Source organism: Poromitra crassiceps (assembly GCF_964638095.1).
Source record: "Poromitra crassiceps genome assembly, chromosome: 10".
In the NCBI taxonomy this organism is placed as follows: domain Eukaryota; kingdom Metazoa; phylum Chordata; class Actinopteri; order Beryciformes; family Melamphaidae; genus Poromitra; species Poromitra crassiceps.
In genome coordinates this window covers 2,169,094-2,187,483 of record NC_139631.1, presented here as the reverse complement: position 1 = coordinate 2,187,483, position 18,390 = coordinate 2,169,094, and the positions used below count along the sequence as shown (strand labels likewise).

The 18,390-nt window shown below is 45.6% G+C and overlaps 1 protein-coding gene across 1 annotated transcript in view; it reads left to right on the top strand.

Annotated features, from left to right (window-relative positions):
- Positions 1–18,390, top strand: part of galnt9 (polypeptide N-acetylgalactosaminyltransferase 9) — a gene marked incomplete at both ends in the record, with an annotated part of 124,001 nt that overhangs the window by 25,864 nt on the left and 79,747 nt on the right. Inside the window, 2 exons of the mRNA XM_083644032.1 lie at positions 2,635–2,801; positions 14,188–14,362. Coding sequence (XP_083500158.1) covers positions 2,635–2,801; positions 14,188–14,362 — 342 coding nt within the window. The remainder of the gene's footprint in view (positions 1–2,634; positions 2,802–14,187; positions 14,363–18,390) is intronic.

Below are 18,390 nucleotides of genomic sequence, written 5' to 3'. Positions count from 1 at the left end.
CAAGGAAAACCGCTGAACGATGTCACAGAACAACCACTGTGATTTATTTTAAACAAAAGCGCCATGGACAGCTCCTTAGATTCAACGTGATTATCAATAAGTTCAATCCTAAAACCTCTAACAAATATAACAACAACATCAGAAAGAAACTTGAATAAAACTATTCAATGATGTCTTTTAAAAATCACGGAGATGCTTTCGATACTCGACTTGGACTTGGACAGCTGGGATGGTCCTATTTCCCGAGTTGGGAAGTCGTTCTTGCGACTTCGGTGTGTTCATGAGCGTTTAAGTCGTAATGTGGGAACAATATGGATGCTATAAAGAAGTTGTTTTGTATTTTATTGCTCAGAGCGTTTAAAGAACACATTGATACTGTAGATGTTTCCAATTTTTGCGTCACCACGAAAAGCAGAGGAAACGGTCGGGAACTATTTTTTCCGACGCCACATGAATGCAGCGCACATATTATTCTCACTGCCACACGAGGGAGACAAAGGTGCCACACTAGCGCTTTAGATATCAGATTCAAACTCTTGCAATTGGTACAGAAGGGTTGGCATTTTCACTTTGTATGACAACACTAGCTAAAAAAAAATGGTGGAATGTTTTTTTTTATTTTAATTTTTAAAGATTTTAGGCCGCTCTTCTCCACTTAGTGATTGAAACGGTTAAGACGGTGGATTTTTACATTTAAAAATCGAATCATCTAATAACCTATGAGTCTGTTGAAGAGAGTTAAAGTTATCTTCCAATGAGGATGGCGCACCACCTGGAGGCTGAAATATGTCACTCCAGCGTCACATGTAGTTTGCTATGATGATGATGTTGACATTTTGAGAGACTGGCAGGAAGGGAAAGTGGACGCCATAGAATTGCTTCCACTACACTCGGCTACATTTGTGTCAACTTGAGCGATATAACACATATTTCATTATAGCCAGAATCCCCTGTAAATAATTCAGCCACAACAGTTCTAATAGTCCTCCTCATTACGGCCGTATAACAGCTCAACACTGCTGAATAAGAGATGTGAGCACATGAGGAAATAAAGCAGGAGCGGGCGGGAAGCGTCTGTCGGCCGTTGCGTTAGTAACCTAATTGGGATGGTGCGGTGCGATTCGCGACGTCAGCTGTGCGCGCGCGTGTGTTCGCAGTTGCCATAGGAATCGGCTCAGCGCTTCTGTCCAGTCGACACTGTCGTCCGTGGCTTCAAAGCTACGGTATGCCTCTGAGAAAGAAAGAAAGAGAGAGAAAGAAAGAAAGAAAGAAAGAAAGAAAGAAAGAAAGAAAGAAAGGAAAAACAAAAGTAACATACGGTTGCTTTACTGGAAATAACAGGGAAGGCAGATAGACTTCACTACCGATATTATCAACAGCTGACAGTCACTAGATTCGGATTGTGTGTGCGTGTGCGCGTGCGTGCGTGCGCGTGCGTGCGTGCGTGCGTTCGTGCATGTGTGTGTGTCTCAGAGAGAGAGAGACACACACACACACAGGCTGGGTGAACATGTATTCATTTGTATGGTGTGCAGTTCATTCCGTTAACTGGGTCATTGAAAATGTCAACATGAAATCGGATTCCAATCACTGCGCCACAAAAGCTGTTACCATGGTGTCCTCGCATGACAGGAATGGAGAGAGGAGGCAGAGAGAGGCTAATACTGAGAGGGAGAGGGAGAGAGAGAGAGAGAGAGAGAGAGAGACGGATGAGCCATCTAATTGGTGTCAAGAGGCTTTCTCCATTTTGGGGCAGATTTCTCACGTTGCATCAATGCATCACTAGGGACTGTGTATTCTTATAAGCCTGCTTGTAAGGTAATATAGCTCCATAGCTAACCCTTACAATGCTCTGTAGACGTGCTATTCAGAGAGAGATCTTAACCTGGTCATGAACCTGTCAAAACCCTGATGCTGTATTGTTTGAGAAACAGTCACTGAAAATATGATCACTCTCTTCTCTTCATTCTGGGAAAATGTGCTTCTTGTCGGGGACACGGTTTCGCTCCAACTGCGCTGTACTGCCAGCAGCCACAGCACACGCTGGCCTGGGGAGCTGCAGCTCTGCCATCAAACAGAAGTGGGCCTTCAGATGAAATCTTAGAAGAAGAGTGCTATTTTTTGCCTTGCTGATTTTGTGCACAGAGGAAAAATGATTCCGGACACTTGTTCATATTCCCCATGATACAAGTCTTTCACCTTTATGCAAAAGAAAATCTGTGTCTTATGTCTGTTCTGTGGTGACAGAAACCAGAATCCATACTTTCCCCCCCATATTTTCATTCATGCATTTCAAAGCGGTTTATTGTGCTATATTCTTACTTATTACATCTTTATTCTTCTTTTATGTATTCTTGGCCCCATTTCCCATGCGGATCATTAACGTTCAATCTAACTGGATTCAATTGAATTCCCTCGACATGATCCCAATTAGAGAAGCATAAGAGTGACGATCGTAATCATAGGTAGGTTGCACCGTCACCGCGGCATTAGCTCCCCCACGCACAGTGGAGACAATTACACCATCCAATACTGACTCAGCGACAACAACGCTCAGGAAGGAAGATCCAAAAGAAAGATCACTGGTAAAAGCATATGAGCTAACAACAGGAATCCTTACTTTGTCCTCAACAGATGTAAGCAGCTGACGTACCCAGAGGACCTTCCTCAGATCTCGGTGGTCTTCATCTTTGTGAACGAGGCTCTGTCGGTCATCCTGCGCTCCGTGCACAGCGTGGTTAACCACACCCCCGCTCACCTACTCAAGGACATCATCCTGGTGGACGACAACAGTGACAGTGGTAAGAAGACCTCTGCAGGTTTGCTATGTGAGCTGTCCTGACGCTGTGAACGGCACACGTCCACTGTTCCTGGTGTGTGTTTGACGTTTCTGGTTTGTTATTAAGGATCGTTTTTAATTGAACTAATATCAAAATGAAGTTGTTGTTAGACCGTCCTTAATATTGAGAAATAACATTTTACACAGGGACGGACAGAGGGGGTGCTAAAAACCTGGTGGCCGTTGTGTTAAACAAACATTCCAAATATTTATAATGAATTAAATGAAATGCCATCTACTCTGAGGCAAATTTATCTTTCTTTATCTGTCCATTGTTCAGACTGAATCTTCCATCGTTTCGCAAACAAACAAACAAACAGCAGAATTATCGTTTCTCAAACAAACTCGCACCAACGGGCCATGATCGGACCCATTTGCAGGATAACGGGCTGTCCGACAAACGGCCTGTCTGACCACTGGGACATTTTTTCTGACTTTTGGGGTATCGGACGGTATCTTGAGGTGAGAGATCAAGGGACCCCCTCGAAAAAGGCCATGCCAGTTTTCCCCTCGCCAAAATGTACATGGAGCCTACAGTACATTTGAAGCATTATTGACATGGTTGGTACAGTACCAATGGATGCCTTTAGGTTTTCTAGTTTCATATCATACCTCTGAAAGACAGTAGGTCGGCTGTGCACGCCGGAGTTTAAGAGGTTTTAAAGTCTCGTGATTCGTTGGGCCTGGGCAAGAAGTGGGTGGGCAGTGGGTGGGCCTAGCCCCAGCCAGGCCCACCCACAGCTAAGCCGGTACGCCCCTGCTTTCAGGTGCATAAATTCCCTTCTCTGCCTACGGTATTGCTTCTTGTGTCCAGCTGTATCCGCTGAGACTTTAAATCATACAGTAAAACCTGTAGAACCCACAGTTTATCATTGTCTCATGTTGGAGGTTTGCTTATTCAATTGAGACAGTCACCCCCATTTTTCATCTTTTGTCCTGCTTGGTGGAACGTGGGCCGAAGCGTTGTGCCCAAAGGAGCCAGAGCAGTCAGTATCCCACAAAGCAAACAGGAAACCTTCATCGAATTAGCTAAGCTCCTTATTGTAGTTTTTGTGCATATTTGGGTGTGTGTGTCTGTTGCTTGGTTTAGTGTGTGTGTGTGTGTGTGTCTGTGTGTGTCTGTGTGTGCGTGCATGCGTGTGCGTGTGCGTGTGTGTGTGTGTGTGTGTGTGTGTGTGTGTGTGTGCGTGTGTGTGTGTGTGTGTGTGTGTGTGTGTGTGTGTGTGTTTATGTGACGGCTGAGAGAGTGTGAGTTGAAGGGATAGAGAAGCCCTGCGGGTGGACTCTTGAACACTGGGTTTTAAAATAGCTAAGAAAAGAAGAGGCAAGGCGATGTGTCTCATCCTTCTCTCTAAATTGCTGCATAGTGCCGTCTCCATGGCGATGTGGGCGAAGGTTTGGGTTGCGCCTCCACACGCCGGGATGCCCGCGGCAGCTGACGGCGCTCGGGTGGGTATCCCAGAAAGCCTCCCTGTTGCGAGAGGGAGGGACAATGAACTAGATTTCAGCCGACACTTGGCCCGCCTTCACTTGGCACCGAGTGTGCGGCCCCGGCCTCCCCCGGGCTGGCATAGAAGAAGGGCGCATAAATAACATAGTGAAAGAAGGCCGAGCAAGAGTCAACATTGGCACATCCCCGCTCCCCACTGAGCCTCTTAAACAGGCAGCCATTTAAAAGCAATGAAGAATAGCAGCCGGTCCCTCCTCTTAATGATCTGGAATGACCCCGCCTCCTGGTCTGGCCATCACCTGGTCTGCCCCGCCCCGGCAGTTCAGGGCCGGGGGGGGGGGGGGGGTCGGTCGGGGTCATCGGATGCACTCTCAGGGCCAGGCTGACCGTTTCTGCTGTATTAGGAAAGATCTGCCCGGCCTGCAAACCCGCCAAACATGGCAGTTTATATACTCCAGTCTCCAGTGGACACTGAGGGCTCTGAGGGCATATGCTCAAAGTACACCTGGGTGCTGACCGTCATGTCCGGTCAGCTGATGTGGAGACCCGTGACCGCATCTACACCTGACCACGCTGGTCGTCCTGTCAGCCTTTCCAGCCAGCGAAGATGAGGGTGACCTTTGGGTAGGGCAGGATCCTTTTTCTGATTGACTTCTATACAATCGGACTTATTTTTGCAGCCAGCGGAGTCGCCCCCTGCTGGCCATTAGACAGAATGCAGGTTTAAGGCACTTCCGCATGGGCTTCACTTTTAACAAACGGAGCTACCCGCTTGCCGAAAAGAGCAATGAGCAGAGAAGCTGCTCTCGTCTCGTCAGGATTTCTGGGTATTGCAGTTCAATTCTTCAACGGTTAGCCATTTGTAGCCGCCAACATACAACAGTTGCCTAGTGCAGCGTTAATTTAATGGTCCAATTCGGGCCAGTACACCTGCAAATGGATATCGGGCCTAACCTTAACTCTTACTGTACGGTCAGCCATTGCGATGGGTGCTGGTCATTTGTGCAGATGTGGGAGCCGCTCTGGTTGGGCGATTTAACATGCGAGCTGGACTGCTTGACCTTTACTGGACGGCCGATGCCTGTCCCCTCTCATTGAGACAAGGCTCGGCCAGATGAGCGGAGGTGTGGCAGCGCTCACTCCTCCTGGCATAATGAATCAGGCTCGCTCACTCCTCCTGGCATAATGAATCAGGCTCGCTCACTCCTCCTGGCATAATGAATCAGGCTCGCTCACTCCTCCTGGCATAATGAATCAGGCTCGCTCACTCCTCCTGGCATAATGAATCAGGCTCGCTCACTCCTCCTGACATAATGAATCAGGCTCGCTCACTCCTGACATAATGAATCAGGCTCGCTCACTCCTCCTGGCATAATGAATCAGGCTCGCTCACTCCTCCTGGCATAATGAATCAGGCTCGCTCACTCCTCCTGACATAATGAATCAGGCTCACTCACTCCTACTGGCATAATGAATCAGGCTCGCTCACTCCTCCTGGCATAATGAATCAGGCTCGCTCACTCCTGACATAATGAATCAGGCTCGCTCACTCCTCCTGGCATAATGAATCAGGCTCGCTCACTCCTCCTGGCATAATGAATCAGGCTCGCTCACTCCTCCTGACATAATGAATCAGGCTCGCTCACTCCTCCTGACATAATGAATCAGGCTCGCTCACTCCTCCTGACATAATGAATCAGGCTCGCTCACTCCTCCTGGCATAATGAATCAGGCTCAGGGCTCACTCCTCCTGGCATAATGAATCAGGCTCGCTCACTCCTCCTGACATAATGAATCAGGCTCGCTCACTCCTCCTGACATAATGAATCAGGCTCGCTCACTCCTCCTGGCATAATGAATCAGGCTCGCTCACTCCTCCTGACATAATGAATCAGGCTCGCTCACTCCTCCTGGCATAATGAATCAGGCTCGCTCACTCCTCCTGACATAATGAATCAGGCTCGCTCACTCCTGACATAATGAATCAGGCTCGCTCACTCCTCCTGGCATAATGAATCAGGCTCGCTCACTCCTCCTGGCATAATGAATCAGGCTCGCTCACTCCTCCTGACATAATGAATCAGGCTCACTCACTCCTACTGGCATAATGAATCAGGCTCGCTCACTCCTCCTGGCATAATGAATCAGGCTCGCTCACTCCTGACATAATGAATCAGGCTCGCTCACTCCTCCTGGCATAATGAATCAGGCTCGCTCACTCCTCCTGGCATAATGAATCAGGCTCGCTCACTCCTCCTGACATAATGAATCAGGCTCGCTCACTCCTCCTGACATAATGAATCAGGCTCGCTCACTCCTCCTGACATAATGAATCAGGCTCGCTCACTCCTCCTGGCATAATGAATCAGGCTCAGGGCTCACTCCTCCTGGCATAATGAATCAGGCTCGCTCACTCCTCCTGACATAATGAATCAGGCTCGCTCACTCCTCCTGACATAATGAATCAGGCTCGCTCACTCCTCCTGGCATAATGAATCAGGCTCGCTCACTCCTCCTGACATAATGAATCAGGCTCGCTCACTCCTCCTGACATAATGAATCAGGCTCGCTCACTCCTCCTGACATAATGAATCAGGCTCGCTCACTCCTCCTGACATAATGAATCAGGCTCGCTCACTCTTCCTGGCATAATGAATCAGGCTCGCTCACTCCTCCTGACATAATGAATCAGGCTCGCTCACTCTTCCTGGCATAATGAATCAGGCTCGCTCACTCCTCCTGGCATAATGAATCAGGCTCGCTCACTCCTCTTGACATAATGAATCAGGCTCGCTCACTCCTCCTGGCATAATGAATCAGGCTCGCTCACTCCTCCTGGCATAATGAATCAGGCTCTCTCACTCCTCCTGGCATAATGAATCAGGCTCGCTCACTCCTCCTGGCATAATGAATCAGGCTCGCTCACTCCTCCTGACATAATGAATCAGGCTCGGGGCTCACTCCTCCTGACATAATGAATCAGGCTCGCTCACTCCTCCTGACATAATGAATCAGGCTCGCTCACTCCTCCTGGCATAATGAATCAGGCTCGCTCACTCCTCCTGGCATAATGAATCAGGCTCCTGAAGCATGTTTGCCTAGTTGTCGCCGCGTCACGTATCCTCTGCCGGGACAGACGCTGACATTTATTGGTGGCGCAGAGGTTTATTCGCGGGAGCGGCTGATGTAAATTCACACTCCCCTTGATGAGCTTTAGCTGCGTCTATCAGTCAGGATGACTCCGCTCACCGCTGGTACCCAGTATTAGCAACGAGGAAAAGGCTTAATGAGCCCCGCACAATTCAATTCCCGCAAATACCACCAGCAAATTGATAACTTAATGATTCATATAATGAAAACAGGATATAAACGAAGGCCAAGTTGAACACAGCTTGTTCATTTCAAGTGGAGTTGGATTACTCGAAACACTGCATATATTAAATCTAATTAATGATGCTAGATGTAGGATTTGCTCATTAACATATTGCTGTCAATTTATGTTGACATAATTGTAACGCTTGCCAAGAAAAACTCAATTGCAACTGTTGCCACTTGCAGTACGAGTGCCACTGATCTTCACTTTGTTCTCTCCAATTCTGTTCAATTACGGTGAAGTTCTCTGGCTTTATGTCCAATTAAAATCAGTATCCTGCAGATGGTGGACTGATCCGTTTCAAAATTACTTCATTTGCCACGAACAATAAATGTGTCTTCGTGGCGTTGCTGCGGAGACATCACAGGACCACATACAGGGCAAATGGACAGTGTAAGACGATACATGCACTGTACCTAGCCCAGCATTTAAACGCTATGGGTATTCAGAACGCATGGCATGCAGACAGTGTACTGTAGCTGTAGAGGGAGATCATGTGCGTGTCCGTCAGTGTAAGCTGTATTTAGAGGCAATGAAAGAAGCAGATAGGAAACCGTTATAGAAGTTATAGAGTGCGTCCCTGATGGTTATTTTCATAATCCACCCGTCAATAATTCAGAGAAAATCAAGCATACCGTGCTTAATTCTAAATGAAGCGGATGTAAGACTAAGAGCGGGCTGAGGGCAGAGGAGCCGACCAATTTGCAGTCATGTTGTCTCCACTAAATGTGTGAAGGGTGGATAACCTCCATAATGCTGACACAGATTATTCCTCTCTTAATGCATATAGGTCTGCTGCCAATACAAAGCGCCTCTGAATTTCCCACTTATAGTGCAGCGCTTATAACGCCGCATTTGGATGCTATTTTCCCCGAGACCTTGTTAGGCCAGGATGAGGAGAATCGCTTTACTTTTTTGGGCTACGAATATGTGAATATTTCACGAACGCCCCCGTCACTCGCGGGGGAAGCCGGCGGCTTAGCGAGATAGGTAACCGCACCGCCCCCCCCCCCGCGTGTGATTGATCGGTGCAATCAGTTTCAGAGCCGTTTGGGTATCGATACCGGAGACGAGTCCATAAATCCGCCTCGCTAAACGCAGAGAAAAGGCTTCTTAGTGAGGTGCGAGGCGGGACTCAATCTTGTCTCTTCTGAAGGTTTTATGATCATGATTATTTTAAAAGCGAGGTGCCAGACCTTTGCAAATACGTAGCAAACAACACACGTGTAAACCCTGTATTGAATAGGCTACTGCTGCGCTGGTGGGTTAGTGACCACATGCAAGGCAGTTACTGTATATGAGAGGACATAATTCAGACTTTGCAGCATATAAGTGAAATGTAAGGCCTCATAGTGTTTAAATAATCCAGAGTGCATGTTCAATACATACCATCTATCATTAGCACTGGGTTTTCAATAATCTTCCATTTTGCCCAAGGAATTCACGGCTCGCTGTACGGCGTGCCACGTATTCATTTTATATTCACAGTATGATGGATAGTTATTTATCCTCTGCGGTGTTGCACTGCCAGTCCCTTTAAAATGTATTCCTCGCTCCATAACTCTCCAGCCATGGATGTGGTCCAAATTTCTATTTGCTAGGATCAGAGGGAGGCCCATAACTTTTCTCCTTCCCAGCAAAGCCCAGTAATTATTGTACTCTAATGGCTTTCATCATATTTTAGCTGCAGGGTTTAGCCCGGTGGTAAAGAGACTGTCTCATATTTTAGCTGCAGGGGTAGCCTGGTGGTAAAGACACTGTCTCGTAACTGGAATTTCACAAGTTCAATCGGTCAATGAAAATCAAATCAAACCCCCAATGGAAGAGCAAATTCTGAGCTTCATGTGTGTGCAATGAAGTCCTTTAAAGCTGCAGGGTGGAACTTCATACATTGGTACATTAGTTTTATGTGACGTCACGTCAGTAAGCTGCACACACGCAATTACTGTAGCTGCGATGATACACTCTAATCTGTTGCACTTTCCGCTAGAGCTGGCCTCGAATATTTGGATATTTGAATATTTGTTCATAATGCTGACATTCAAATTTAAAAAAATTATATTTGATTATTAATATTAATATATATATACTGTATATATATATATAGCGTGGAGGATGTCCCCTCAATTTACACATCGTGTATCGTATCGTTATCGTGAACCCAATATCGTGTATCGTATCGTATCGTGAACTGAGTGTATCGTGACACCCCTACTGTCTAGTAGTGCAATTACTAGTCTGCAATTGTTACTGCAATTATATTAATAAAAAAATATTTAACAAAAATACTCATATTTTTGCTCGTATTCCGGTGAATCACTTTATAAAAAATTTGAAGGATTATTTTACTTAATTTATTTTATCTTTTTTTTTGTCATGATGACATTACAGCAGACATTCAAATATTCGTGGAAAACCTCAATAGAATATTCGGTAACACTTTACAATAACGTACACAAATCCTATAGTAGTTACTGATAAACTAACCATTAACTAATCGCCAGTTAATCATTCGCTAATGAAAAATTTGGCATTAGTTTATCACTAGTTAATCATAGTTAATGAGTAGGTAGTCATTAGTTAATGATTAGTATCTAATTTCCTGAGTAGAGTAGTTAATCAGTACCTAATGATTACTAAATTTCAGCTCGTGAATAGAGTAGTTAATCATTACTTAATGATTCCAAAATGTCAGTGCGTGAATGTATTAGTTAATCATTAGTTAATCATTAGTTAATCTTTTTGTGTACCCTATTGTAAAGTGGTGCATCATACTCAGTAGTTTATGAATACTGAATCATTACCTGTCCATTAGTTACTCTTTTCGCACCCTAATATAAAGTGAAAGATATCCTTATCAAATAAACACTCCCTCCAGGTGAGATTCGAACCCTGAACCCCAAGATTGTTAAATTGTAAGTCTGGTTCTCTACCATCTGAGCTAACCAGCCTGTTGCTTGTTCGAGCCATACTATTGAATGTAGAGCCTGAGACCAAGTATTATAGTTTAAAGGTATATTCCACCCAAATACTACTTTCTGTCCAAGTACTTACAAGTACTTAGACATAAGTAGTATTTGGCTGAAACATACCTAAGTACTTGGACATGAAGTAGTATTTGGATGGAATATACCTTTAAAACTATAAGTATTTGGAGAGAAGGTAGTATTTGGGTGGAATATATCTTAAAAACTATAAGTACTTGAACAGAAAGTAGTATGTGGATAGGACATAATACTTAGTCTCTGACTCTACAGACCTATAGTATGGCTCTACCAAGTAACAGGCTGGTTAGCTCAGATGGTAGAGAACCAGACTTACAATTTAACAGTCTTGGGGTTCAGAGTTCGAATCTCACCTGGAGGGAGTGTTTATTTGATAAGGATATCTTTCACTTTATATTAGGGTGCGAAAAGAGTAACTAATGGACAGGTAATGATTCAGTATTCATAAACTACTGAGTATGATGCACCACTTTACAATAGGGTACACAAAAAGATTAACTAATGATTAACTAATACATTCACGCACTGACATTTTGGAATCATTAAGTAATGATTAACTACTCTATTCACGAGCTGAAATTTAGTAATCATTAGGTACTGATTAACTACTCTACTCAGGAAATTAGATACTAATCATTAACTAATGACTACCTACTCATTAACTATGATTAACTAGTGATAAACTAATGCCAAATTTTTCATTAGCGAATGATTAACTGGCGATTAGTTAATGGTTAGTTTATCAGTAACTACTATAGGATTTGTGTACGTTATTGTAAAGTGTTACCGAATATTCAAATTTGAAAAAATGGCATTCGGTACAACCCTACTTTTGGTCGATAAGATGGGTGAATTTTACATTTAAAAAAATCTGCTTTAATTATTTCCACTGTCTGTTCTCACTCTTCCCTAATCATCTCTATTGTCCTTAAACATAACCAGAGAACCCTAAAAAATCAAACTAAGAGAGGGGGGGGGGGTAGGGAGAGCCAGACAGACAGAAACCGAGCTGCCATGACTCACTGGCTGCTTGAATTTGGCGTCAAACGCTCCGGCCAGTTTCCTTCAAGGGTCAGTGCTTCCATATTCATGCTCTCCTCCTATGGCAGTTCCAGCTGTATGTGAGGACCTTCAGACGCAAAGATATTACTGACAATCCATCCACTGACTGTCTCCTCAGCCAATTAAGAGACTTGGATTAGACTGCCTTTTCCCCTCTCTTTCAATCGCTGATGTATGCAGGGAGGCACAGTCTGAAGCTATAGGTGCTGCTGATGATGTATGTAGGGGGGCAGCATCTGAAGCTATAGGTGCTGATGGCCCGACAGGGCAGGGCGCTCCTTATGAATCTCTCCCATACTCTCCCATACAAAGTGGATGGCTCAGCGGTAATGTGTGGAGGAGCAGCGCAAACAGCCATCCATCCTCCAACAACACACTGACAGCAATTTTTGTCACTGGCTGTTTACCTGGCAAAGTGTGATGACAGCCAGGCTCAGAGGAGATGTCCTGATCCAGCTGGAGTAAAGTCAGCAGCAGATATATATTCACACTGTGTAGTTCAGAGGAGATGTTCTAATCCAGCTGGAGTAAAGTCATCAACAGATATACGTATAGTCACACTGTGTAGCTCAGAGGAGATGTCCTGATCCAGCTGGAGTAACGTCATCAGCAGATATACGTATAGTCACACTGTGTAGCTCAGAGGAGATGTCCTGATCCAGCTGGAGTAAAGTCATCAACAGATATACGTATAGTCACACTGTGTAGCTCAGAGGAGATGTTCTAATCCAGCTGGAGTAAAGTCTTCAGCAGATATATATTCACACTGTGTAGCTCAGAGGAGATGTCCTGATCCAGCTGGAGTAACGTCATCAGCAGATATATAGTCACACTGTGTAGTTCAGAGGAGATGTTCTAATCCAGCTGGAGTAAAGTCATCAACAGATATACGTATAGTCACACTGTGTAGCTCAGAGGAGATGTTCTAATCCAGCTGGAGTAAAGTCATCAACAGATATACGTATAGTCACACTGTGTAGCTCAGAGGAGATGTCCTGATCCAGCTGGAGTAACGTCATCAGCAGATATACGTATAGTCACACTGTGTAGCTCAGAGGAGATGTCCTGATCCAGCTGGAGTAAAGTCATCAACAGATATACGTATAGTCACACTGTGTAGCTCAGAGGAGATGTCCTGATCCAGCTGGAGTAAAGTCTTCAGCAGATATACGTATAGTCACACTGTGTAGCTCAGAGGAGATGTTCTGATCCAGCTGGAGTAAAGTCATCAACAGATATACGTATAGTCACACTGTGTAGCTCAGAGGAGATGTTCTAATCCAGCTGGAGTAAAGTCATCAACAGATATACGTATAGTCACACTGTGTAGCTCAGAGGAGATGTCCTGATCCAGCTGGAGTAAAGTCATCAACAGATATATAGTCACACTGTGTAGTTCAGAGGAGATGTCCTGATCCAGCTGGAGTAACGTCATCAGCAGATATATAGTCACACTGTGTAGCTCAGAGGAGATGTTCTAATCCAGCTGGAGTTAGGGATGGGGCCGATCCGATCCAATATCGGTATCGGGTGCCGATATGGCACTAATTCACGGATCAGATTTTTTTTTTTTGCAATTCCAGCGCACAGCTGGCCGTAATTTGTATAATAATGTATAATAGTATCCTTCTTTGCCTTGTATATTTTCTTAATTTTGTCTGCTTTTTGCAAGGTATATTTTTAAAAAAAAACTTTAATTGGCCAAATCTTTGCCTATACTGTATATTCAAGAAAAATATTGGTATCGGCATAATATCGGTATCGGCAGATATCCAAATTCAGGTATCGGAATCGGATCGGAAGTGAAAAAAGTGGATCGGTGCATCCCTAGCTGGAGTAACGTCATCAGCAGATAAATGTATATAGTCACACTGTGTAGTTCAGAGAAAATGTTATATTTCAGCTGGAGTAAAGACAGCAGCAGATATATAGTCACACTGTGTAGTTCAGAAGAGATGTTATAATCCAGCTGGAGTAAGGTCATCAGCAGATATATAGTCACACTGTGTAGCAGAAAGTTGAACTGCTGCTGTGTGTCGTCCTTGAGGCATTGCCAAAAGATGGTGCCAATTGCTCTGGCGTAAAACTCAGGGGCAAATCGATTGAGCGCTGCCTTTCTGAATATCCATCTAGTTTAAAAAGACAATAAAGTTGCTCAAGGTAAAATATTTGATGTAATATCTTGAAATGAAATTGCGGTCACTTTCCACAGGACAATAACAAATCAAACTGGACTCACCAATCGTTGGCCTCTCTTGTCCCTTTGGTATCATTTGGAATAAAGCAATCATGCTTTGGTAAACAGACATTTCAAAATGATTACCATGCCATTTGGAGGCACCGTCTTTAAAAATGCATCATCATTGTCATTGACCATAGCTGCCTGGTTAATGTTGTCACACTGTTGTTTGGATGTGGCTTAGACCAGAATTCTCTCTCTCTCTTCTGCCTCTTGCAGTGGAGCTGAAATTCAACCTGGACCAGTACGTGAACAAGCGCTACCCGGGCCTGGTGAAGATCGTGAGGAACAGCAAGCGCGAGGGCCTGATCCGGGCCAGGATACACGGCTGGAACGCCGCCACGGCGCCCGTCGTGGGCTTCTTCGACGCCCACGTGGAGTTCAACAGTGGCTGGTACGGACGGGTCGTGTTCAGTACAGCGAGGTCTCGCCCCCTTCCCTCTGGCTTCCCTCGACCTTTGACCTTGCCTTTGATGCTCTGTGTTTTATGTTTCCAGTACAGGTGCTGTCATCTTAGATGACTCTCCATGAAAGATGTAGCTTAGTCTTCTTCCCTAGGGCATTTCTGATGTGCTGCCAGGCCGAGCAGTGCATATAAGCCCTGGCTATTCTCACTGAGGCAGCACTTTTTTAGCAGAATGACCCTTGTGAGTAAGGGTTTATCGTTAATACGTTTTCCTTCGTGTGTCTCTTTAAATTGTGGCCTTTGGGCAGAACGGAAGAAAAAGACATCTCGGGTTTAAATGACTCTACGCAGGACACAGAGCCGAGCGCTGTTACAGGTGTGGATGATGGTAATTAAAGAGGGAGACGAAGCTCAAAATGGTGTGTATTTCTGTGTTAGTTTACCAGCGGGCTCTGGGCTTCTTCCACGTTATGAAATGACTTGTGGGGGTCTCAGTCCAATGTGTGGCTGTCGCTCTGGTTTACCACCAAACAAGTCACTGAAACGCTTGTAATTGGCACCTAATTTGAGCCTGTCATCCTGTCAGTGTTCAAAGATGGAGTGTGGTTTTTGTTCCCTGGGAAGCGGTGTGGGAGGCAGGTAGGGAGGGATGGAGGAGGGGGCGCAGCCAAACGTTTGGGTTATAAATTGTCGACGGCGTCCCTGGCTGCAGTTCAGCCAATTCAGCTTAACTCTCTGAAGACAACATACTGTACAGTAGGTACAGTATATACAAGATATGTTTACAGCGCTGTTATCTTCTTAGAAGATGTCACCGTTTCAACGTAAGCCAAAGCTATTCTAGAAACTGTGTACAAGGCTCTGATTGAGAGTCGAATCTGATTGAGAGTCGAGTCTGCCACCTGTCTCTGAAGGCTGTGACCTTTGACCCTCGCCTTCCACCGCACCTTGATCGCCCCAGGTTACGGCCATCACACAGACAGACTTAACACGAGCGAGCGGCCCGGAGACAGTGCTCCTCCTGCAGCCAACAAGCAGCCCTCAGGGAGGAGGGGTTGCATCGTGCATTACTGATGATAATTGATACCCCGGTGGTTCCCTCATCTGTTTCCCCATCTGCTCTCGCTGAAAAATGGATGCGACTCTCGTGCCCCCGCACGACCTGCTGCACCATCCTCATCGTTTTCTCATGTTCACACGCGCGCGCGCACACCCACACACGCGCGCACACACACACACAAGCACGCACACACACACGCATGCACACACGTGCACACAAGCACACACGCACGCACACATGCACACACACACACACACACCTTTTATATGTCGAGGCTCCGTCGGCAAAAAAAAAAAAAATCCTTTGAGTTAGCTCACATGCTGTCGCTGAATTCTATGCACTTCACTCTCCCCGCCTTCCTTTGATAACCTGCCGCCTCTGTTTTGTTTTGACGCCTGGGATTTGCTTTCACACGGGGGGGCTATATTTACAGGAGTCAGTCACATGGGGCTATATTTACAGGAGTCAGTCACACGGGGCTATATTTACAGGAGTCAGTCACATGGGGCTATATTTACAGGAGTCAGTCACACGGGGCTATATTTACAGGAGTCAGTCACATGGGGCTATATTTACAGGAGTCAGTCACACGGGGCTATATTTACAGGAGTCAGTCACATGGGGCTATATTTACAGGAGTCAGTCCCATGGGGCTATATTTACAGGAGTCAGTCCCATGGGGCTATATTTACAGGATATATTTACAGGAGTCAGTCCCATGGGGCTATATTTACAGGAGTCAGTCACATGGGGCTATATTTACAGGAGTCAAGGTTCTTGCACACAGAGTCCGAATTGTTCGCTGCGTTTTTTTAATCCGTCATCCGAAAAAAACACGTCACGCACAGATACCTTGCCCACTGAGTCCGATGCGTTAATTATCCAATATTCGTTGCGAAGATTCGCAACGAAAAGAAAACTACCGCGATCCTATTGATCCACAACTGGCAGTGTGTCTGTGTGGCTCTCTGTCTCTCTCCTCCCCCCCCCCCCCTTCCCCATACACACACACACACACACACACACACACACCGCGTCCTGCATTCCAAGCTGGTCTGCAATCACCCAGCACATTCTGTCTTTTAATTCCGAATCTCTGTATTCCTGCTTTGCCATAAAATGCTTTGTGCTGGGAGACGAACTGAATTAACTTCTCAGATGCCATTTTTCATTGTGAATAGCAACACTACGGCAGCTCTGGGTGGTCAAACACCTGTCAAAACGATTTCATGGATGCGGAAAAACGCAGAAAATCGAACCTCGTCCGAAAACTTAAATGACGGACGTAATTGTCGGACTCGGTGTGTCAATGATGATTGACACAAATGAGGTCGTATTTTTATTTTTTTCGTGCGTCAATTTCGGACGAAAAAACGGACTCTATGTGCAAGGACCTTCAGTCCCATGGGGCTATATTTACAGGAGTCAGTCACATGGGGCTATATTTACAGGAGTCAGTCACATGGGGCTATATTTACAGGAGTCAGTCCCACGGGGCTATATTTACAGGAGTCAGTCACACGGGGCTATATTTACAGGAGTCAGTCCCATGGGGCTATATTTACAGGAGTCAGTCCCATGGGGCTATATTTACAGGAGTCAGTCACACGGGGCTATATTTACAGGAGTCAGTCACACGGGGCTATATTTACAGGAGTCAGTCACATGGGGCTATATTTACAGGAGTCAGTCACATGGGGCTATATTTACAGGAGTCAGTCCCACGGGGCTATATTTACAGGAGTCAGTCACACGGGGCTATATTTACAGGAGTCAGTCACACGGGGCTATATTTACAGGAGTCAGTCACACGGGGCTATATTTACAGGAGTCAGTCACACGGGGCTATATTTACAGGAGTCAGTCACACGGGGCTATATTTACAGGAGTCAGTCCCATGGGGCTATATTTACAGGAGTCAGTCACACGGGGCTATATTTACAGGAGTCAGTCACATGGGGCTATATTTACAGGAGTCAGTCACACAGGGCTATATTTACAGGAGTCAGTCACATGGGGCTATATTTACAGGAGTCAGTCACATGGGGCTATATTTACAGGAGTCAGTCACATGGGGCTATATTTACAGGAGTCAGTCACACGGGGCTATATTTACAGGAGTCAGTCACACGGGGCTATATTTACAGGAGTCAGTCACACGGGGCTATATTTACAGGAGTCAGTCACACGGGGCTATATTTACAGGAGTCAGTCACATGGGGCTATATTTACAGGAGTCAGTCCCATGGGGCTATATTTACAGGAGTCAGTCACACGGGGCTATATTTACAGGAGTCAGTCACATGGGGCTATATTTACAGGGAGTCAGTCACACGGGGCTATATTTACAGGAGTCAGTCACATGGGGCTATATTTACAGGAGTCAGTCACACGGGGCTATATTTACAGGAGTCAGTCACATGGGGCTATATTTACAGGAGTCAGTCCCATGGGGCTATATTTACAGGAGTCAGTCCCATGGGGCTATATTTACAGGAGTCAGTCACATGGGGCTATATTTACAGGAGTCAGTCCCATGGGGCTATATTTACAGGAGTCAGTCCCATGGGGCTATATTTACAGGAGTCAGTCACACAGGGCTATATTTACAGGAGTCAGTCACACGGGGCTATATTTACAGGAGTCAGTCACACTGGGCTATATTTACAGGAGTCAGTCCCATGGGGCTATATTTACAGGAGTCAGTCCCATGGGGCTATATTCACAGGAGTCAGTCACATGGGGCTATATTTACAGGAGTCAGTCCCATGGGGCTATATTTACAGGAGTCAGTCACACGGGGCTATATTTACAGGAGTCAGTCACATGGGGCTATATTTACAGGAGTCAGTCCCATGGGGCTATATTCACAGGAGTCAGTCCCATGGGGCTATATTTACAGGAGTCAGTCCCATGGGGCTATATTCACAGGAGTCAGTCACATGGGGCTATATTT